General features: G+C 43.3%; 1 protein-coding gene across 2 annotated transcripts; it reads right to left on the bottom strand.

Annotated features, from left to right (window-relative positions):
* Nucleotides 1–1,312: 1,312 nt before the first annotated feature.
* On the bottom strand, nt 1,313–22,322 carry CCZ1 (CCZ1 homolog, vacuolar protein trafficking and biogenesis associated). 2 transcript variants are annotated; one of them, XM_032605635.1, is made up of 15 exons: nt 22,123–22,322; nt 21,043–21,140; nt 20,858–20,951; nt 20,500–20,577; nt 20,056–20,103; nt 19,393–19,476; nt 18,154–18,329; nt 13,992–14,073; nt 11,728–11,789; nt 11,318–11,429; nt 10,195–10,228; nt 9,432–9,549; nt 3,155–3,313; nt 2,742–2,869; nt 1,313–1,657 (listed from the first exon to the last, which is right to left on the bottom strand). In XM_032605635.1, the coding sequence occupies exons 1-15, from the start codon at nt 22,234–22,236 to the stop codon at nt 1,602–1,604; spliced, it is 1,443 nt and encodes a 480-aa protein (XP_032461526.1). In that variant the 5' UTR covers nt 22,237–22,322; the 3' UTR covers nt 1,313–1,601. The 2 variants fall into 2 exon arrangements, with proteins under 2 accessions (XP_032461526.1, XP_032461527.1); XM_032605636.1 differs by lacking the exon at nt 20,500–20,577.
* Between the last annotated feature and the right edge of the window lie 334 nt (nt 22,323–22,656).

The raw sequence follows: 22,656 nt of genomic DNA, 5'->3' as shown, positions 1-22,656 counted from the left end.
ACATAAAGTTGGGAAAAAGAATAAAAAAAAGAATGAAAACAGAAAACGCAAAAGATGGCAGGGAAAGTACAAATCTACCCGTCACCACCAAGCAAACAGGTTAACGCACCTTTTCCTCCCCTGCAAAATCCCATAAATAATTAGATTGGGTTTAAAAAAAATAGAAATTCACTTCAATGTTATTCTTTACAAGGCAAACATCTTAAACAAAACCAGATAGAAAGGATGAAAATAAAGATAGAGAAAAAGATGTACCAGGACAATCTAAACAAGATGACTGGAATAACAAGCAATATTAAGGACAGAACAGAATTTAAAGCAAACATCCGCATGATACAGATAAAAATAAAGATAACAATAAAAGGACCAACAACCAAAGAGATGCATTACTCACATACATCGCACATACTAGCCTTGCAAGAGCAGAGAGAATTACAGGGAATACTACCGTGAGGGAAGCAACAGATCAGGAAGACACACACGCAGTAAGGATACAGGTAATTTTACCAACCAAACTACAAAGTTGGAACGAACACAGAGTTAGCAACCAGGATGCAACAGAGAATAAACACTGACAAAAACAGTGACTACATTTTAGGTTGAAAACTGCAACAACTTCAAATAATACATCAGAGACCATGATCTATTTTTGCTGCAATTACTAAGTCAGCAATAAACACAGTGAAGAAAGCCTGAGATCACTGGAAACTAAAACATACCATTTTAAGTATCTCACGGGGTAAGAGGAAATCATAAGGGAGATTGTGAATTAGAGGGTGACAATGAAAATTGCAACTGCAAATAGATGAGGAGTCATTTCCCTGCTCCACCCTAACTCACAGGCTGGGTGCAGGGGGCTGTGGGGAGCTCCTATTAGGGCCGGGTTGGTACCGATTTTTCCAGACCATGCCCGGCTAGTTTTCAACCAAACTCTGGGATGTCCAGACCACCAAAAGTTAAATCAAATCCTGCCAGGCTGAATCTCAGTTGTGAGCATGCCGGTGGGGCTGTGCCCGCCTGGGAGTTCTACGTGGCTTTATGTTTGGAGCACACTGGGGCACTTGCATTAAGTTCTTTGTCTGATGTTTATTTGTGGTCTAAAAATCACGTTATTGCTCAAGATAAAAACCAAGTCCAGCAATTACTTTGGGCAAATGCCTCACAGTTTGCCACGTCAGGCCTAGGGACCAGGGAAGGAATCCGAACTCTGAGCGCCCTTCGCTGCTAGAGTATTCCTGAGGATGAGCCAGGGACCCATGGCCGGTGCGGTCTACAAACAAGCAACCAGAGAGACTCAATGCAAGACCAGAACTTTAAAAACTTTAACAATTTATTAGTCTTATTTTCCAGTAAAATAGTCACATAATGTCAAAAGAATGGAATGAAAGAGATGTAGCTGGCTACCTTTAATTCCACATAAATATTTAAAAGCTAAAAACCTCAGGGAATCATCAGGCTGAGTAGAAAGTTGATTCTTCAAAGCAAGTATTGCTTTACTGTTGTCATTAATCCAGTCAGTAATATGACCAATAACCTGCAAAGGCAAACGAAATGCTTGCTGAGCGGTTTTTTTAAAAGACGTTTCGGTGAGCCCTTGTCAGTCAATCCAAGAAGAAGATGTTATTGAACTGCGTCGCACAAAGCTTCTTGACCTCTTCTGCAAAAAGAATAGAAAACGGTGAGTAAGGTATAGAAATTCTCACTTAAAAGGTTATATATCAGTACCTTAAATTCCCTGGAGTAAAGTTGGTCATAAATAAAGGTCTGCATTAATTTTGACCTTAAATCTCAGAAGCCTTGATAAGAAATGTTAAGTCGAGAGAAAGAAAAAAGGACCTGACGTACAGGACACTTTAACACTATGTAACATTGCGTCTTTGGGCCTGAGACAGCTCAAACCCAAAGTGTCTAAGACACCCGCGGGTTGGGGCGTGAGGAGCACAACTTCTAAAATCTTGAGGAATCTGATTCAAAAACACAGAAACTCTAGCTGCAACCCTGAATTGTGGATCGGGAGCTCCGCAACAGTGGCGTCATTATCTGGACTTTACTCAATTCCTGTTTTAAATGAGGCATGTAGGGGCTTCCCTGGTGGCGCAGTGGTTAAGAATCCGCCTGCCAATGCAGGGGACACGGGTTCCAGCCCTGGTGCGGGAAGATCCCACATGCCGCGGAGCAACTAAGTCCGTGTGCCACAACTACTGAGCCTGCGCTCTTCTAAAGCCCGCGAGCTGCAACTACTGAGCCTGCATGCCACAACTACTGAAGCCCACACACCTAGAGCCTGTGCTCCGCAACAAGAGTAGCCACTCCAATGAGAAGCCTGCGAACAGCAACAAAGAGTAGCCCCCACTCGCCACAACTAGAGAAAGCCCGCGCGCAGCAACGAAGACCCAACGCAGCCATAAATAAATAAATGAGGCATGTATTCCCTGAGGTTGTTTCTAATGCATAGACTATTAATACAAGTATTGGTATCAAGAGAAAAATGTAATACACCCCAGAAGATGTCTGCAGAAGAAACCTCACACCTGATTGTCCTTACAGTTGACACTTGGGGTGCACTGCCCCACTGTCCCACTCCTGAATAGACCAAATGATGATTTCTTTTAAGCAACAGGGGGCATCTGCTTAAAATCTCAAGTCATGATTTCTATTTAGCATGTCCTTAGTACACTGAAAAGATAGTTTTTAAATATCAGTAGCATTAAAATTCTGCTCAAATACCAAACCCTATTTACCATTTACTTCAATGAGGTTTGCATTTTTTTGATTCAAAATAACATACAGCTCCCGCTGGTCAGACTTTTTCCCAACAACCCAATAATCACTCATTGCTTTCACGATGATTTCTTCATCTTCATCCACTCTGTAAGAAAAGAGTTTCAAAACGCAATTGTTTATTTTATATATACAGCTGGATTGTGAAAAACATTCTAAAACAAGAAACAGGAAACTTGAGCCATTTGAAAAGTTCAGGGGGTCCCCTGTGAGTGACCAGCCCCTTCTGGGCTTAATGATGTTTGGAACTGGTGCCCAGGGAGGTAGTCAAGACCTCTGAAGGGGCCTGGGGTCACTCGGTTTTTGAAGATGATTCCTTTAATGTCCTCTTATTAGAAAGTGGACGCCTAACTGGTGAGGTGGTTAGAATTACCTTGTAAAATCACTGTTGATGTCACCCAGGATCTTCATTAAATCTGGATGAACAGACGTAAGTGACACACTGGGTGTTTTCCTCATGTGAATTGTACTTTTTTCTGCTAAATTCATATGGTTGAAGTAGATAAACTTAAACTGGGGTTCTTTTTCAGACCTGTGAAAACATGTTATGGAGGTGGTAACTTTCTGAAAGAACAATTACCCAAATGTACAACTACACTGTAAAAACTCTAAATGTGGAATGGCTAAGGTGGTATTTTCAATGGCTGGGCCTTCAAATCAAGAACCTCAGTTAAGACGTAACATTCGGCAGTAACTTATCTGATATCCGTGAGGTATTCAGAATGACTGAATTTCCCAGCGAGCTCAAGTATGTACGTTTAAAACCACAAATATTTTAACCATTATGTGATGATTTTTTTTTTTTCAAGTACAGTGTTTTATAAACAGCAGTCACTCAGTTATCTGTTCACTTAACAAAAAACAAAGTAAATCAATGCAGGCCACTTACCCTTCCAGTGAAGGGATCAGCAAACTATGGCTCTGGGACCAAACCAGGCCCTGTTTTTCTAAATAAAGTTTTACTGGGACACCCATATGCCTATGTATTGTTACAGCTGCTCTCACGCTTAAAGGATAGTTGAGTACTTGGAACATACACGGCCCACAAAGCCTAAAGTACTTACTGTTTGGCCCTTTGCAGAAAAAGGTTGCTGACCCCCGTACATCTCATTTATCCCACAGCTGCATGTATGTAAACTGCCACAGAACGGAAGCTTAGCACTGTAACAAAGCTTTCATCATCCCACTCAGAGATCATTCTAAAACGTACGAACCTCCTCTGAAGTATTTAATTGGGATTTACCCTTTCATTATTCTGGATGACTGGGCAATGCTACTTTGCTGTCTCCTGGGTCAGAGTCTGAGACCCCTCAGGGAGCCACCCTGACAGCTGGGCCACTTGGCTCTCAGGGGCCTCCCCTCCCTCACCTCTCACTGTGCCTTAAATTCACAATCGGGGGTCTGCGTGAGAGCCTGGGCAGCCCTGCCGCTGGGGGCCAGAAGCCTTCTCTGCTTACTACAGGGGGAGCGGCCACGCACTGGGGGGCTGAGGGTGCCGGAAATCCGGCCTCCGGGGAAGTGGTTACTACTGTGATACTCTACCTCTAGGCGAGAAAGAATGTGGACAATTAGTTCCCAGGAAAATGAAAACAGAATTCTTATAAAACCAGAATTTGTTTTGAGTAGGACCCTAAATCTAAGAAAAGCAAGTATAACTACAAGAAAAATTTTCTGGAAAGATGAAAATTTTAAACGAAGTTTGGAAAGAGTTGTAAATTTCGTTGTTTGGACAGACTAACTTCTATGACCTTCGATCAGGCTTAAAGTTCTGGTTACTTGTCTAACACCGTGGCGTTCCTCTTTCTCTCATTTATAACATGTACAACACTCTTCTAAGAAGATTGGAATTCTTCCTTTTGTAATCCCACATGGACATTCACATGAGAGACGTTATTTAGGTAGTTAGGACAGGGGCAAATGTGGCCTCTTTCCGCTCCACCCACCATGAAGGATGATGTAAAAACGAAAATAGAAAACAGTTACCTGCAATGTACTGTTAATAAAAGAAAACAAGATCTGCTCACATTAAAAATAGCGGGGATTCCCTGGTGGCGCAGTGGTTGAGAATCCGCCTGCCAATGCAGGGGGACACGGGTTCCAGCCCTGGTCCGGGAAGATCCCACATGCCATGGAGCAACTAAGCCCGTGTGCCACAACTACTGAGCCTGTGCTCTAGAGCCCACGAGCTACAACTACTGAGCCCGCGTGCCTAGAGCCCATGCTCTGCAACAAGAGAAGCCACCGCAATGAGAAGCCCACGCACCACAACTAAGCGTAGCCCCCGCTCGCCACAGCTAGAGAAAGCCCGCGTGCAGCAACAAAGACCCAACGCAGCCAAAAAAAATTAATTAAAAAAATAAAAATAAAAATGAGAAAAGATAAGATCTGCTCACATTAAAAACAGCAGGGTTTCCCTGGTGGCACAGTGGTTAAGAATCCGCCTGCCAATGCAGGGGACACGGGTTCGAGCCGTGGTCTGGGACGATTCCACACGCTGCAGAGCAACTAAGCCCGTGCGCTGCAACTGCTGAGCCTGCACCCAGAGCCCGTGAGCCACAACTACTGAGCCCATGTGCCACAACTACTGAAGCGCACGCACCTAGCGCCCGTGCCCAACAAGAGAAGCCACCGTGATGAGAAGCCCGCGCACCACGATGAAGACCCCATGCAGCCAAAAATAAAATAAATCTATATATAAAAAAAGAGGTCACAGGGATATCTCCCATGAGTAAAGAGCATCAATTTTACTGAGATGCCAGAGATTATATGTTTAAGGACCAGTTATGTGAAAACCTTCCCACACTTCCAAAGCCTACCTGGAAAGGTTACTGTGAGCTGTGAACCAGGGGAGGAAATGACCAGATGTTCAGCGCACACATAACTGCTCGCAGAGTTTCGCCTGTGGACTTGGGCAGCTGGCTGGGAGCAGGGCCCAGCTGTGGTTTTCATTTGTTCTGGGCTGTGTTCCAGAGAGCTGAAGGTTGCCAGATAGATGACTTCTAGATGGATGTGGCTACTGGCCATTCCTCACTAATCAGACCAAACTTAAGGCAAAGAAGACTTCCTCCACCGCACTCCACCATTAAACACCACTGACCACAGCCGGGGGCAATTCTTCCCATCTCGCCTTCGTCCGGCTCCTCCCCATGTCCGATCCGGGGTCTGATCATAACCAACCCTTACTGCTAATGGTTACACTGCTCACTTGTGGAAGGAATCCAGCGCAGTCAGCCTCCTAGGCAACTGGGCTACTTTACATATATTCAAGAAGACTGATAAAAAAGGATTACAAAAAAAAATTGCTCACAGGAAAGAGGCTCCTTTCCTAATAACTTTCTACATCCTCCTCCTCCTTCCTGCCTTTTCAAATTTAATTTTAGAATTGGCTAGTGAATAGGGGTGTGTGAAAGAAACAAAAACTGAAGTCTCAGATTCAGAAAACCATCGATTTGGGGGAAAATTTTAAGTTACAGCCCTCCTGCAAGCCCTTAAAAATTCTAGGTGAATTAGAGATTTAACACAGAAAATAAAGCCAGGAATGTACCAGAGATAAAAATGGGACATTTTTACAATATTGGGGTGGAAAGCCCCAAGTGTGCCACTAAAGACAAATCCAAAGGCAATGATTAATAAAACTGAATAAATATAAAGGAGAGAGGATGCAACATGACAAGGGTATTACATTAGGAGTACTGATGTAAAAGAAAAAAGACAAAGCACTTCAATGGAAAGAGCCAGAGGACGGGGACAATTTGTGGAGGAGACAGAAATGCCCATAAACAGACAAGGAGATGCCCAACCTCAGTGTCACTGTCAAAGTGCGAGAGCATGGAGAACAGGAGCTGGTGGCACTGGTGGGAGGGGAAGATGGCTCCATCCTTGCGGGAGCCGAGCCACATGGTAAATGTGCATTTCCTTTGCCCCAGAGCTCAATCCGAGGGATTTCTCTTGAGGAGATAATTGGGTGTTTAAGGACCCGACTGTTCAATACAGAACTGTTTGTAATACTAATAGCCATAACCAGCCCTAGCCATTAAATGGGAGAACGAATAAGCAAATAAAACACACCTTTCCTAGTAAATACCGTGAAGCCATCAAAGAGAATGAGGTAGGTCTGTACTTATTGGTTTAAACTGATGCTCATACCATATATATATTTATTTGTTTATTTAAAGCTACAGATTTACAGCATGATATATTTTCAGAAGTCCATGTGTAAAAAACACCATGTGTGTATGTCACTGTGTTTATATGCGTGTACAAGTCCAGAAAGACAGAAGCCAAATAAGATTTCCCATATTTCTATTTTAGAATCCTTTAAAAATTAAGGACATAAGTTACTCTCAAAAAAAGAAAAAAAAATAGAATTTTAAGTTCTAGAGAAGAAAAAAACTGAGGTGGCCCACAAAGGAATAGAAACCAATCACCAAACAAACCTACTTCACACCATTCTTTAAAGGGCTGACCCCAATTTCATAAGGAACGTTAAGGGTTTCCCTGGTGGCGCAGTGGTTGAGAGTCCACCTGCCGATGCAGGGGACACGGGTTTGTGCCCCAGTCTGGGAAGATCCCACATGCCGCAGAGCAGCTGGGCCTGTGAGCCATGGCCACTGCGCCTGCACGTCCGGAGCCTGTGCTCCGCAACGGGAGAGGCCAGAGCAGTGAGAGGCCCGTGTACCGCAAAAAAAAAAAAGGAACGTTAAGAGCTACGATTTATAAATCTGGACTCAATGCTAAACACTGGCACACAGCCCCGTGGGCACTTTCTAGTGGGGGCTGCAGCCGAGAGAACAGAGGACCCTGAGCTGGTCTCTGGGATCAGGACGGCTGGCTAACATAGCCTCCTCTGCCCCCCAACAATGCCCCTGACATGCTGCTGGCTGGGGTCTTTCCTCCCTCAGGACTGCCTCTAATTTCTCTGGGATATGACTTATGGAGGTCCCAGAATTGGCATATAAAATGGCTTGATTTGGGTCAGAAGGATTTCTGGAAGAAAACATTATCTTTTGTACTCAAAAGCTTTTATCTTTAGTCAGTTGATGGTTACGGTTTGGCAATCAAAGGTCCTTACATATAACATCTCAGACGCATCGAGAGCCATCTTCAGGTCACGGTTTCAAAGATAAGAACAACTACGTTCCTAGAGTTCCTGTTACTGGGCACACCCCTAAATTGTGTGGCACTTATTTCACCATCACGTTTGCCAGGTACCCTATCCTCCAGGGGCTGATGGTACCGTGCAGCGATTCTCCTAACAGTCAAGAAACTGTCCTGTAGACAGGAATTGACAGATCTGTGCCCAGACATACATGGCAAAATGCCGATGGAAGAATCTAAGTGGGCGTATATGTGTATCCACTGTACAATTTTTTCAACCTTCCTATGTTTGAAAATTTTCGTAATAAAATATCGGAGAGAAAACTGCTGTCTAATGATAGGATAATTAACATCCAAGGCCATCTCCTTTCTTCTGTACAATCCCAAAGAGGGTTAACCTGATGTGTAAAATAAAAGGTACTAGACCGCAAGTTTACCTCTGGATATTTGTCAGTGAGTTACTTGATACTCATCATATCTGCCGAAAGCACAGGCAGAGCAGTGAAAATGTCCAGTCATCTCCCAAGGGTTCGGGGATGTACGTAACTACACTTGATCATTCTCCGCTCATAACCTGCATGATCCAACACAGATTTAAGGCACATGCTGCCTTCAAAATTGAAAACCTGGCAGGTTCATGGTCGAACAATTAGATTGAGCAGCACTGTCAAGATGTAAGTTGGTCAGGCACTTTCACTCCTTGGCTGGATCTTTTCTAAAACTACGTAAGCTGTCAGCAGTAGAAATCCACTTGCAGAATCAAAACCTACCTGTGCTTTCACCTGGAGCCCGTGTGGGACCTCTCTGTGGGCTGGTGCTTATGTAAGACCACATACATACAACATATGATCACAAGCACAAGGTTATACATAAATTCACAGCATTTCAGTAAATTCTCAAACACATGGGAAGCCCATATAAAGAAGCCTTTTATTCCTTAAAGTACTTTCCATCTACACACTTTACAGTCATTTGACTTTGCACTAAGAGTAGAAAGAGGTTCAGTGACTTTTCAGGGTGTTTTTAGAACCAAGGTGAGTTTAACCTCGAGTCTCCTGATACTCAGTCTAGAGCCTTTCAAGACGCCAGACTCAGCACCAACGCCTACTGGCTTACGTCACAGGCAACCTCACCAGGAACACTTCTGCACAAGAGGCAAAGTGCTTTCCGTCTATGCAAAGCAAAACCCTGCTGATTACCTCTGCCAGTGTGGATTTCACAGCCTGGGCGGGTCATGTGGGATGTGAAGTGAACTCACATGGCCAAGACCACAGGCAGAGCTAGCACACCTAACCCCACACGTTCATACCACCACTGGGGAGGGCTGAGGGGATGCATTAAGAGAAGACCCAGCCCCGACCATCATTGTGGGGCAGAAAAACTCACGAACAGCTCCCTAGGAAGCCTTGCAGACAGGACCAAACAACACATTTTGTTCTCTGGATTCAGAGATTATACGAACCTTAACACCATCCACGTTCTAAGCAAAAACCACCCTTATTCTTCCAAAGCCAGTTAAATGCTTGAAAGCAAACACAAAGCAAAGTACAAACCCAGATATTCTTTTGTTGATGTTAAACTGCTCACAAATGTCAGATGCCAGCACTGTAAGCTGGGGCCCAACAATGCTGTCCAGTCTTCGGCAAAAGTCCAGTGTAGGCTGGATAGAAGCTTACAAGTAATTCAAGAAACACCAGTGAGTGTGAGGACACTGTGTTAAAAAGGTCAATTTTCATTTTACCATCTTAACAACAATATTCAAATGAAAACTGTACTGATCTGGGAAATAATTAAATGATCAGGTCCCCCTCCCCTCCCAAATAGAAGAGAAACAGAGGAGCCAGAATTAGTCATATTTAAGATGAAAAAGAGGCAAAGAACTATCTCACTGTGAATGTTGACTGAAGCACTCCCTGCGGGGTAGTAAGTTGCCTGCCTACCCCCAGTAGACCTAGGAAGGTCAAATACTTATTTAACAAACACTACATAGCACTCACAGGCCAGGCACTGTTGGCGCTTTACAAATATTCCCTCATTTAATCCTAAAGCCCCCTTTGAGATGGGTACTCCCATAATCGTTTCACGGGCAGGAAGGCACAGAAAGGTGCCCAGGTACTACTGCTGAGAAGCAAGAAAGCTGGGACTTTAACGATATTAGAAATAGCTGGTTAAGATGGCAGAGGCCCCAGATGGAGGCTTAATACAGCCTCCCTGTTGCTACGACAACTTGTTTATCATTTAGGAACAGACCACAGCAAAGTGTAAAGAGAAAAGGCTTAGCTAATCAGGTGAAATCAGATACAGGTGTGTACCTACCATCGATCATAAAGCACACAGCTGCACTCATGGCCTGCGGGGGGAGGGGAGAAAAGAAACCAAAGATTAGATAATGGTACAAAAAAAGAAGACTTAAATAATCAAATGCAGTGGTCTTGTTTAAATCTTTATTTAAATATATCAACTTTATAAAGACTTTTTTAGTCAACTGGAGAAATCTGGATAGGGTCTGGATAATAGATGGTATTAAGGAAGTTATTAACGTTATTTTGGTCCAGTGTGATAATGGCAGGTGGTGATGTTAAAACAGAGGTCCTTATTAGTTAGAGATGCAAAATGAACTACTTATAAGGGAAATGAGATGATTTAAAATGCTCTAACAAGAAACCAAAACATGGGGCTTCCTTGGTGGTGCAGTGGTTAAGAATCCACCTGCCAATGCAGGGGACATGGGTTCCAGCCCTGGTCCGGGAAGATCCCACATGTCGCAGAGCAACTAAGCCCGTGCACCACAACTACTAAGCTTGGGCTCTACAGCCCGCGAGCCACAACTACTGAGCCCGTGTTCCAAAACTAACGCCCTCGCACCTAGGGTCCGTGTTCCACAACAAGCGAAGCCACCGCAGTGAGAAGCCCGCGCACCACAATGAAGAGTAGCCCCCACTCGCTGCCACTGGAGAAAGCTTGCGCGCGGCATCAAAGACCCAACACAGCCAAAAATAAGTAAATAAATAAACCCAACCAGCATAAATATACATCCTTACAAGATAATATCCTGACAGAAACTCAGACTATCCTTATGGAATTAGCAAGTCCACAGCTTTAAAATCAGAGCGAAGGCAGAATCCACTGGAGTGTGGGCAGGCATCGAACAACAGGCAACACCGGCCTTGACGGCCTCTGATCTGTCCGCGTGCAGGACTTGAAACATCTGAGTCACAGCCTCAGACAGTGACTCTTGCTAATCACAGAACTACTGTTTAATGGGGACTGAAAGTAACCCTCTTACTCCAGAAAGCACCCATTTTGAGTTTTACAATAATCAGAACTTGCGACACCTGTTCCAAGAAACATGTGAGGTCTGCGCACCGACTAGTGTACCCGTGCAAGAAAGATTTACTTTAGTATCATCTGTAACCCTGGAGAGAAAGGCCACTGTTACCTTATAAACAATTAAATGCAGAGCTTCATATGTGTCATCTGTATTTACAAAAATTTTGGGAAATCTGCATTTTGCTTCTGGATCATTAAGATTCAAGGGTCCAGTGAGAAATCTGAGAAGGAAGCAGAGATGACTTGATTCAATTAGGCAGATTATAAACAGGAATATATAAACAGTGCATTCCTATAAGGGTGTTAATATACGGCCTTTTTGGGAAGCTAGACATTACTTAGAAAACACCAGATCAGAATACAAAAAAGTAATCGTTTTAATTCATTGGAAACAAAAGAATTTCCTTTGTTGATTATTGTCAATAAAGTAGCACAAAGGTAATTCAGTGCTCATGATTTTATCTTTACCAAAAAAGATAATAAAATCCAATACTGTCTATCAAAGGACAGAAGTCCTACCTTCCATAGTGTTGAAGATTTCCGGGCATTTCTGCCCTTATCGGAGAATCCCTTCCCGCCAACTGTAAACAAATTTAATGTTGACAAGTGCCTTATTAGATTTCCTATATTCAAAACTTTGAAAAACAGCATTTATATTTACTAGTTGGCTCCATGCCATTTTTCTATATCAATTTTCCATATTCCTCTCCACCAAAAAAAAGGGAGGGGGGATTACAGAGGTACAGAAAGAACTCACTGGTTTTAAACAGAACTATCATAACTTCACTGTGCCCTAAATTCCACATACTGATTTTGTTCCTTTTACAGCAATAATTGAAATCTCCCATGTGGTTAATACGTGCTAGGCGATGACATAAATTACATAACTTCATCTCATATCACCCCTATGGGGAATGCCGTCTTCCTATTTTCTAGAAATGGAAACAAGTACGAAGAAGTTCACCAGCACACCCAGCCCCTGAGTGGAGGGGCCAGGCATCAAACACAAGCCTGTGTGACCTGAAAGTCCCTGCCTTCAGCCATGACATGGTGCCTCCTCATAGATCTATATTTGTAACCCATTCCTGGTTTCTTCTGCTGAAGATACACTACTTCAATATGCATAGGAAATAAAAAGAAATTCCAAATCTAATAGTCACATTAGCTAAAACTTATTATTCTTCTAAAACTTCTTGATGTTCTTCTAGTCTACATAAAATTCTAGCATGTAACTGAAAATGAAAGATTGAAAAACAGTAAATCCAATAGTGAAAATGCACAGCTCTCACACGTGCAGCCTGTAGTGAAAGAAGTCCTCACATATCCATGTCCTCACTGCCACTTCGTACATTCCTATTTTATAAGCCCGGCCCTTTAGACATACAATAAAGCACCAATAGAGTGTTCTGCTGTTGCAACAGCACTGTCCACCATGGGAAAGCCTCCTGAAGGATCCTTCTGAGGGTGTGGTTGGAAGCAGGTGCTTTAGCATTAGTCAGACCCCGAGATCAAGTCCTGGCTCTCTCACTTACTAGCTGGGTGACGTGGGGCTAAATCACGTAAGCCCCCCAAGCCTGGGTCTCCTATCTGTAAGATGGAGATAAGGTACCCGGCTTTCAGGATGGCTGTCAGGATGTCATGAGATAATGCAAGTGTGCTGGGCACTTACACCGTGTCTGGCGTATGGTACACACTCCAGAAACGTTAGCCACTGTATTCAAACTACCCAGAAAGGAGCAAAGTGCAGGACCAGGTCCTTCTCAAAACCTTGAGATTTCTCATCAAAGAGACTTTTTTCCTGTTGTTTCAGGTCATGGCCTTAAAAAACAGAGCGAGGGAGAGGGTGCGTGTATGCGCTCCTGGGTCAAAATGATAATGTTATGGTTTACGAACACTTTTCACTTCCAACCTAACTAAAGCTAAGAAAAGATACTTTGCGGAAAACACTGCAGTATTATTTACAGTTCTCTGCAGAAAACTGAGAAATTGTCAGAATGGAAAAGCCAGGCGGGAAGTATAAAATCAACTCAAAATCAGATCTCATGTTTGTACGTGAAAAGACCACAGAATTAACCACTGTTTTGTCCAAGATCCCTGGCATTTTCAGAGTTCCCAGAACCCGACCTAAAAATCCAGTTTTTCCTCTACTCAATGAATTGCTCCCCTTAAAAACATAGCTTTGCAATTGCATTTGAACGTAACAAAATGAAGAAAAGCTGACATACGTGGTTTTCTGTGCTAAGTGACACACGCTAAATATACACAGTTGGCCTTCCGTATCTGAGGTTTCCACATCTGCAGATTCCACATTTGTGGATTCAACCAACCGCATGTTGAAAATATTTGGGGCAAAAATTTCTTTTGAAAGTTCCAAAAAGCAAAACTTGAATTTTCCACACACTGGCAACTATTTACATAGCATTTGCATTGTATTAGGTGTTTTTTTGTTCAATTTTATTAGGTATTATAATAAACTAAAGACAATTCAAAGTGTAAGGGAGGATGTGTGTAGGTTACATGCAAATACTATGCCATTTTATATAAGGGACTTGAACATACGTGTGTGGATCTGGGTATCTGGGGGGTCCTGGGAGCAATCCCCCATGGATACCAACGGACAGCTACACGACTAAACATCACACTAATAATGTAAAATACAGACCAGAACTGCCCCACCCACCAAGTTACTCCACCCCCAAATCTGTGTGTGTGTGTGTGTGTGTGTGTGCGTCTATATGTCTATTTATCCATCTATTTATCTAGAGATTAGTACCCCATCATACCTCAGGTTCGATATGCCTTGGAAATAGAGATGTGGTGAGGTATTTGTATAAAATTCTCATGTCATCTTGTTCTAATCCACTCCTGAAACATCAGAAAAGCACTGTGTTAAAAGTCTGGAATTGGTCTTCTGTCTTTCCATTGCTCTGTGATAAAAGTTCATCTCTCTCTTTTTTTTTTGCATGATATCAAGAAGGCCTTTCCTTGATGGAAAGTTCAAGAATGGAATGAAGTAAACTTGAGTCCAGCACTAGAACTCCACCCTGACCTGCTAAAGGCTACTACTACATGGTCCTGCATTTTATGCGCCACTTGAAGTAAAAAGTCACAGCAGATTTGATTTGCCTACCACGTGGGATTATCCAGGGAGCATTAGCAGCTCCCCTTGAGGTAGCAGGTTTCTGTCCACTTTCTGGGTTACACGGTAAGGCCACTTTCTTTCACCCCGCATCCTGAACATACTGCTATGCTGTAGTCGGGGAACTCAAAACGCTATGTCTCAGAAATGTATTTGGATTTTAATTCTCTCGATTCAGTGTAGGCAAAAAGTGGGAAGAGAAAGAAACAAACTTTTGGGCAAACCATCCAATCTGGCACCTGGAATAGTACTGAGAAACTAGCAGGTGTTGTTGGACTCTACCTAAAACCGGTTTTTCAGATAAGGATATAAACAGACAATGAGTCTGTATCTGGGGGTTTTTTTCTATTCAAGATAATTGAAAAAAATCCTTGAGGAAGTCTAACTAGATATAAACCAAGCCTCTGCACCACGTTCCAGGGGCTCTGTCTTCTTTCCCAGTGGAATCGCAGGTTATGTTAGAAGTCCGGCCCGGCTCGGCACAGAAACCCGGCCCGCTTCCCTGAACTCCTCCCATTTGTCTTATCTCCGCCTCCTCCTACACCACCTCTCCTCTCCCATTTCCAGAATGTCTGTCCACAGCTAAAACTCTAAAGGGGCCAAACACCCTGAAGCAGGTTTGAAGCTTCCTGCCAAGCAGAACGAAGTCCCGGGTCCAAAGGTGAGGCCAAAACAGAAACAGCTGAGAACTGTCGGCGCTTGGCCTGTGACAACACGAATTCTGAGAGTAACCCGCAGCCAACCGGGCAGATGGACCTTTCAGATCAAACACACAGAAGGTCCCCCACTCTTTTCTTTTGTGGAAATAACTGAGGAAAGAAAGAGAAAGACACAAAACAGGCTCTGGATGTTACTTTCCATTCAAGACATAAATCCTGGTGGAGAGAGCTTGCTACTGGTAAGCAGCAGACAGTATGTAAAGAATCATGCTCTGGGCAGTTTCTTCCAGAGTTGCGCTTCCGGAAACGGTAGCTACTGGGTACATCTGGCTACTGAACACCTGAAATGCGGCTGGTGGAGATGAGTGTAAAATACACACTGGACTTTTAGGATTAAGCACAAAAAGAGCAGCTCGTTAATAATTTTTTATATTGTTTACATGTTGAAAAAATATTTGAGATATATTGGGCTAAAAAAATATATTGTTAAAATTGATTTCTCCAGTTTCTTTTTATTTTATTGTGGCTACTAGAAAACTTAAAACGACATTTGTGGCCTGCATCATATGCTTATTGGACAGTACTGCTCCAGACCAGAGACACTGAGCAGAAAACACCCTATAAAAGGAAACGGAAGACACTTCTCAACTACTTACTACGTGCGCTGTGCTTAGGGCTTTGCATTTATTATTGCACTTAAGATTTAATGCTAGGCATTAAGTAATTTGATGCTGGTTTTCTGGGTAGAAAATTTATAAAGAAAATAAGTCGCAGCCAGCTGTTCAGAGCATGAAGCAGCAAGTAGGCGGTTCCCACTCTGCCTATGGGGAGGCCTGCCGGGTTGTGGAACGTCCACGAGCTCCGACTGTAGCAACCCTCTTCCCAGTCCATCCCAACTCCTGCTCCCCAACAAAAGTAAATGAAGTAATACTGTGTTATAATTATGCCAGATGTTACCGCTGGAGAAAAGTTGTTACGACTTCATGCCAATCTTCAATAATCTCAAAATAAAAAGTAAAAACAAACAAACAAAAAACCCAAAATAACAAGAGTTCCTTTCTTAGCACAAGTAAACAAATAAAAGCAAACAAAACCCTGTACTGACAGGTCCACATGATTCAGAACTCTGTCAATGGCTCACATCAAACAGGAAACAGCCTACCGGTGCTCAGAAGTACAGATGTTCTCAAAAGTTTCTCAAATAGTCATTTGATATGAATGATTTAAAAAAAAGAAAAATTATTCTTCTGCTCGACTGATTTATTTGTGTGCAGGAGATGCTACTACTTTCTCAAGACTGATTTTTCTTTCTGTTTTATATGACTCTGTGCCTTGTTTTTACTTAAATGCTAAATGGACTTCACCTGTTTTGCTCTAAGACCTCCACACCTGCTCTGAGTGAAGCCTCAACTCCAGCACTGTGAGCTGCGCACAGCCGTGGTCCGGGATCTATGCACTTCTCCAGAGCCCGCCAACTCTGTTTCTGGTGGCAATGCCAAGTTATTCGAGAATCTCTTTCAGCGGGAGCGTTACCGAGAATGAAGTGGCCATCATTCGACATAATCCTTCAAGGCAGGATCAGTTTAGTCTATAATACAGACTATGTCACTGTCAAGTGTTGAATGTAAAATAATCTAGCCAAGATCAAAGAGTCTGGTCAACTTTGATTAACTTAAGAAATAGCTAAGGCATTTATTCATAAAAGCATTCACCCCTTGGGCTTCCCTGGTGGTGCAGTGGTTGAGAGTCCGCCTGCCGATGCAGGGGACACGGGTTTGTGCCCTGGTCCGGGAGGATCCCGCATGCCGCGGAGCGGCTGGGCCCGTGAGCCATGGCCGCTGAGCCTGCGCGTCCGGAGCCTGTGCTCCACAACGGGAGAGGCCACAACAGTGAGAGGCCCGCGTACCGCAAAAAAACACAGGCCAAAAACACTGGGCGAGATAGTCAACTGACACCCTCCTCCCAACAGAGGAGGAGCCACTGCTAAATCCTTTCACAGCCACTGCTAAAACCAAATCCACGAGTTAGACGCAACACGGTCCAAACAGAACTCTAAGGTATTTCCTACCATCTGCTTTGAGCTCACCATCAACGTTCTCGGAGCACAAACAACATGCCAGAAGATACAAACACAAAAACCGAATGCACTTGAGCAGCTGCCGGAGGGCTTTCAGCTGGCTGCTCCCCCGTGAACCTCAGCGGCTCATCACAGGCAGACCACTGTCAGCTGTGAACAGACAGGCTGGCTCTCACTCAAGTCTTCAGGGACCTCTCCCCGCGGCCTCAGGCACGTTCACACAGCGCTTCCAGAGCTCTGTGTTCGGGAGTTGAAAGCTTTTAGTAACAGTTTATGTTTGCTTCTTGAGTATCAATGCTTTCATCAAAGAAATTATGTATTTGTCCCTACTACAGGACGCAAACACAGTTTGATAGTGGGTTACTACTTGGTTTTATAGCACTTATAACTTGTTGGATATTTTTTAAAAACTAGCTTCCTTAAAAGGAAGTATGAAAATTATGGGGCTTCCCTGATGGCACAGTGGCTAAGAATCCGCCTGCCAATGCAGGGGACACGGGTTCCAGCCCTAGTCCGGGAAGATGTCACATGTCGCAGAGCAACTAAGCCTGTGCACCACAACTACTGAGCCTGTGCTTTACAACTACTGAGCCTGCGCTCTAGAGCCCGCGAGCCACAACTACTGAGCCCGTGTGCCTAGAACCCATTATCCACAAGAGAAGCCACCGCAATGAGAAGCCTGCGCACTGAAATGAGTAGCCCCCACTCCGCAATGAGTAGCCCCACTCGCCACAACTAGAGAAAGCCTGCGCGCAGCAACAAAGACCCAATGCAGCCAAATATAAATAACTTAATTAATTTAAAAAAAAAGGATTCTTCAACCTAACATTTTCTCTATCTTCCGTGGAACCAGTTTTAAACTCCCCTGCTTGGTAATTTTAAACAAAATTACTAATTTTGGTTTAAACAATCACTGCCTTATTTTAATATCTAAAAAGACGCATCCTACCCCTCCACCCACCACCAGCTATTACTTCCAGTTTGACAACATGGTATCAACGGAGTCATTGCTATTTTTTGTGATCCTAAAAGACTTTCTGCTTCTATACCAAGCCGTAGGGTATACCTACCAGATGAGTTGATCGTTATAGAGAAAGGCAGTGTACTTGACTATACTCAGGCTTTCTTCCATTCTATTAATAAAGGACTGGATTTTCAAATAAGTCATTTTATCCAATGGGAAGAAGCTGATCCCGCCAAAAATGTCAAGTAGATCGCATGACTGCAAATGCAACGTTTGTAAATACTGTAGGAAAAAAATAAGGCATAAAAGTTACTAATAGTATATTGAAGACAGTACTCTGACAACTGAAAATAATTAGTCTTAATTTATGGTACAATTACATGCTAGCAAACAGCACACTGCCAAGACCAACACGGAGGTGAGCCACAGGGAACTGGATTTGAAATCAGTACCAATTTCAAAAAATTAAGTTCAAACATAAGTAGTGTTCATTCAGCATCGTGCTATCTCTCTTTGAAGCGCTGAAGTCTTCATATCAGTGCTCCTCAGACTAGACTGACCTCCACACATGATATCATGGGCCATCTTATACTAAAATCATGCTGGAAGGGCATACAGTCAGTGTTGATGGACAGGAGAGAAATTAAGACAAGAAGAGGAAGAGGGGACAGTCAGAGTGAATAACTATGGTCATTAAAGTGAAGAAACAAGAAAGAAAAGTACTTCATAAAAACAAAATAATTCAAAAATAGACATCAAAGGTAGTGTAGGGAGAAAGATAAATTGAGAGTCATTTCTCTAAGATAAACTGGATTTGACCAGGGGAAGGTCAAATATGCAAAATTTACATTGAAGGAGAATGGCAACTGTGTAGACACATTCCCATCAGCTGGGAAAGAAACATCACACTAATCACCGCTAAGGGAAGAAAGCCTGTGTCACAGCCACAGGCTTCACCTTGAGTCAATACAGATTACGCCTGTTTAGTGAACATAATTGATCTGTAAGAATGTGAGATTTTGCTAATTAACCGATCCACCACACAGGAAGTTTGCTTTTGAGTAAGCCCACAGGGACAGACACAGGTGGGACAAGGATGAAGCCGAAAGACATCTCCAAGATGCTTTAAGGAGCTGTGTACAAATGTCAAGAAGCTCTGATTCAAGAGCGCAAATCTAATGAGTCTCCTCACTGGTCTGATCTTGTCACACTATGCCTGAGGCTCTTTGCCATTTTTCCAACTTCTAGATTTTTTTTGTATGTGAGAAACAAACCTGTCTGTGTCGCTCTCTAACAGTCTGTTTGGACAACTACCAAGATTACAAATAAAATTCAAAATATTTACCCGATGGAAGAATTTCTCTAATCTTTCTTTTAAGAGCTTGACACCTCCATCTTCCATGGCTCTCAGAAATGTACCATTAAAAAGCTAATGGTGTAAAAGATTAAAAAAAAAAGTCAATTTCTTATGTCCTTCAGTTTCCCAATATAACAAGTTCTTCTTTTCCTTTTACATTAATTCCGCTAATTTCATCCCCCAATTCCTTTTGAATATAGAAAATATTTACATGAGAAAGCCTGAGTTATAAGTCACAAAATAACAAAACACTGTTAAGTGATACTGTAAATTTTATAAAATCACCTGTTTTGGGCATTTTTTTTTTTGAAACCTGAACTCACACCTAAGTTTCAGTTTACATAAATAATATTGCCAGATCCTTCAATCATGCAAATACCTGCACTATGTACTTTCCTCAAGAACATGGACTCTACTGTTCACTAATGCAGATATACTCCTAGCACAAGTCTGGGAAGAGAGAAGGGCTCAGTACTGAGTAAGTTCACGTATAAACCTCAATACTGTTTCAAAGGCCCCATTATTTCCTCCCCCTAAAATGGACACATAGTCACCTCGCAGTCATGTAAAGAGTTAAGGATTATTTTAAGCATCCCATGTAAATTGGGGTAACTGGCTAGACTCTCAATTCAGAAAGCATGTCACGCTTACCTTGTACATGCTGTAGCACTGTTGGAGCACCGAACTATAAACCTTGTCCTACAAACAACACAAAGACATGGCACAGATCTTAATTTAAGGGAAAGCAAAAGAAGTCTATTGCATAGCAAAGGTACAGTGACTCTTGGCAAAGCAATACAATGCTCATAAACTTGGTCCTATAGTAGTTGTGCGCTGAAAATAAGAGGTATTTAAATTCAATTACGAACCAGTAAGCCTAATTTTTAGGAGGGCTTTAAACACAGATGATCAGTAGAAGGCATTCGTAAGAGACGGTACATATACACTTTTATAAGATTGTGCTAATGGAAATGATAAGCTGTGTGTACCCTGAGAAACTTCTGCAGAAGTGACATAGCTTAAATCTGAAAAAATAAGTCACTCAAGATACTAACAAATTTTTTTCTAAAAATATGAAATAAAAAATGACATTACCAGCAACTCCTCCTCTTGGTATTCGACAACTGGTTTTCCGTCCTTACTTTGCTTTTCAATTATGGGATTCCTAACAACCTACAAAGTTTGATCAACTGAAATTACACAATGTATCAACTATATGTGTTTTAAATTTTCCCCTAAATTAAAAAACTTGGACATGTCCCAACCCAAAACTTCTTAAAAGAGCCCCAGTAACAAATACACCAAACAGGAGTCTGATTTTTAAACTGCCACCAACCCTACTGTAACTCTCCTCAGATGCAATGACTGGAGGACTTTCCTGAATTCCTAACAGTAAAGATCACCCATCACTTTATAATACAAATTCAAAAAGGTGTACTGTGTATGTAAATACCATGACCATCCAGAAATGTTCTTCTGGTTCGTTGAAGAACTGTCTGTTCTTCTGTGTATGTAAAGATTTTGCAGGTTTTGATGGACTAAAGGTCCTAAAAAGGTTAAAAGAATGTTAGGGACAATTCTCCAGCATAAGTTTTAAGAATTCACTGAACTCTGCAAAAGCACATTGAAAAGTATTACCTTGTAAACTGTACAATAGCTTCACATAATCCGACATTTCTAATTTTTTCATTCTTTTCTACTTCATTTGGATAGTAAAACAAAATTTTATTCTCCTCCTAAAGTATGAAGAAACAGAATCACAACATTGACGTAAGCATTTTTTCCGTCTTAGCTGTTGAAAGTGCTACATTTACTGTCAACCTCTCATGCCATACACGTTAGCTGGCAAAACAAAGGACCCTTTTCTAGAAAAACAAAAATGATCTTCTCCTCACGGTGTAAACAACGCCCACCTGCCTGAAGGTAATTGTGATACTCAGTAAATCACATGCCATCTGAAAGAGCACTAGACAACTATTCTGAAAACTCAGTCTCTGGATTTCCTTCCTCATGCTGATTTGTAATACACCAACGCTTGTTAAGAAATAAGCGTGTGTGCAGGTGCATAGACTTACACCTCCCCACAAATTAAACCCAGCAGGTTCACAGGCATTTGGACTCACAGCCTTTAAAGGGACCGTGATTTCCTGCCAACACAACCTACCGCCGGACATCCGTTGAGGAAATCACCGTCCCCACCTCAAAAAATAACCATTAAAAAAACCACCCGCCCCCATCCGATTTAATTTATTAATTTGGAAAAAAAAAACTTTCCGCAAGATCCCCCAAACCTGCATTTAAAGGACTACAGTCTCCCACTCTTGTTCCACGCTTCTAGACGGGGACTTCTAGCAACAAAGACGTAAACTCAACTTTAATCACCCAGGATTGATGTAGAGAAGAGTGACTCCACCTGTGTGGAGTGATTAGCCTGACGAACCTTCACTCAATACACAGGCTTTGAGTCAGGACCTAGAACAGACGCTGCCCGCGTTGTGTGGCCCCCGCCGTAGCCCCTGGCCCGGGCACACACCTGGCACAAAGCAGCCTGGTAAATGCCGCTCGACGAGGGCAGGGTGACAGGTGCTGCCCGGCTCCGGGAGGGCCGGGGCCGACGCCCCGGCGCACCCTGCGGCTGCTCGGGCCCGACGCCGTACGGCCGCCCCACGCCCTCCTCGGCCGCTTACGGACGCCCGCGCGCGGCCCCGCTCCGCTTACCTCTCCCTCGCGCGGCCCGAAGCGCGGGTTGTAGATGAAGAAGCTCAGTAGCGCCGGCGGGAACTGCTTCTCCTGGGCCGCCCCAGCTCCTGCCCCGGCCGCTGCTGCCGCCATCCCAGCCCGGCCCCCCAGCCTCGGGAGCCTCCCTCTGCCCGCCCAAACACAGCTGCCGCGAGGAGACCGCACTTCCGCCTCGCTCGCCGTCGTCCCGGAAGTGTCCGCTGCCGGCCCGGAAGAAGAATTCGCAGCCCACCTTCCACTTCTGGCGCGCCTGTGTGGGTTCGTTCCCGTTTGTGTCCTGGGTAGGTGTTTCTTATAACTGTAAGAGTTAAGTTGAGGGTGAAATCGGTTTTTTTAGTTTGTTCGCAGATTTCTGGCCTGGCTGAAGGCGAGGGTTGCGTGTTTAAAGAAAAATGAAACGGACATAGTTTTCTGTAGAAGGTAGTGTGAAGGTGCAAAGGAAGCCCCTGCGTTAGGGGCGGTCGTGCATTCAGCCAGGCAACTTAAGCATTTTCATCATCTACAGGGTTCCTC

The sequence above is a fragment of the Phocoena sinus genome, chromosome 15 (genome assembly GCF_008692025.1).
Source record: "Phocoena sinus isolate mPhoSin1 chromosome 15, mPhoSin1.pri, whole genome shotgun sequence".
NCBI classification, from domain to species: Eukaryota; Metazoa; Chordata; class Mammalia; order Artiodactyla; family Phocoenidae; genus Phocoena; species Phocoena sinus.
The sequence above is the reverse complement of the archived record's forward strand: the minus strand, read 5'-3'. Positions and strand labels throughout refer to the sequence as shown.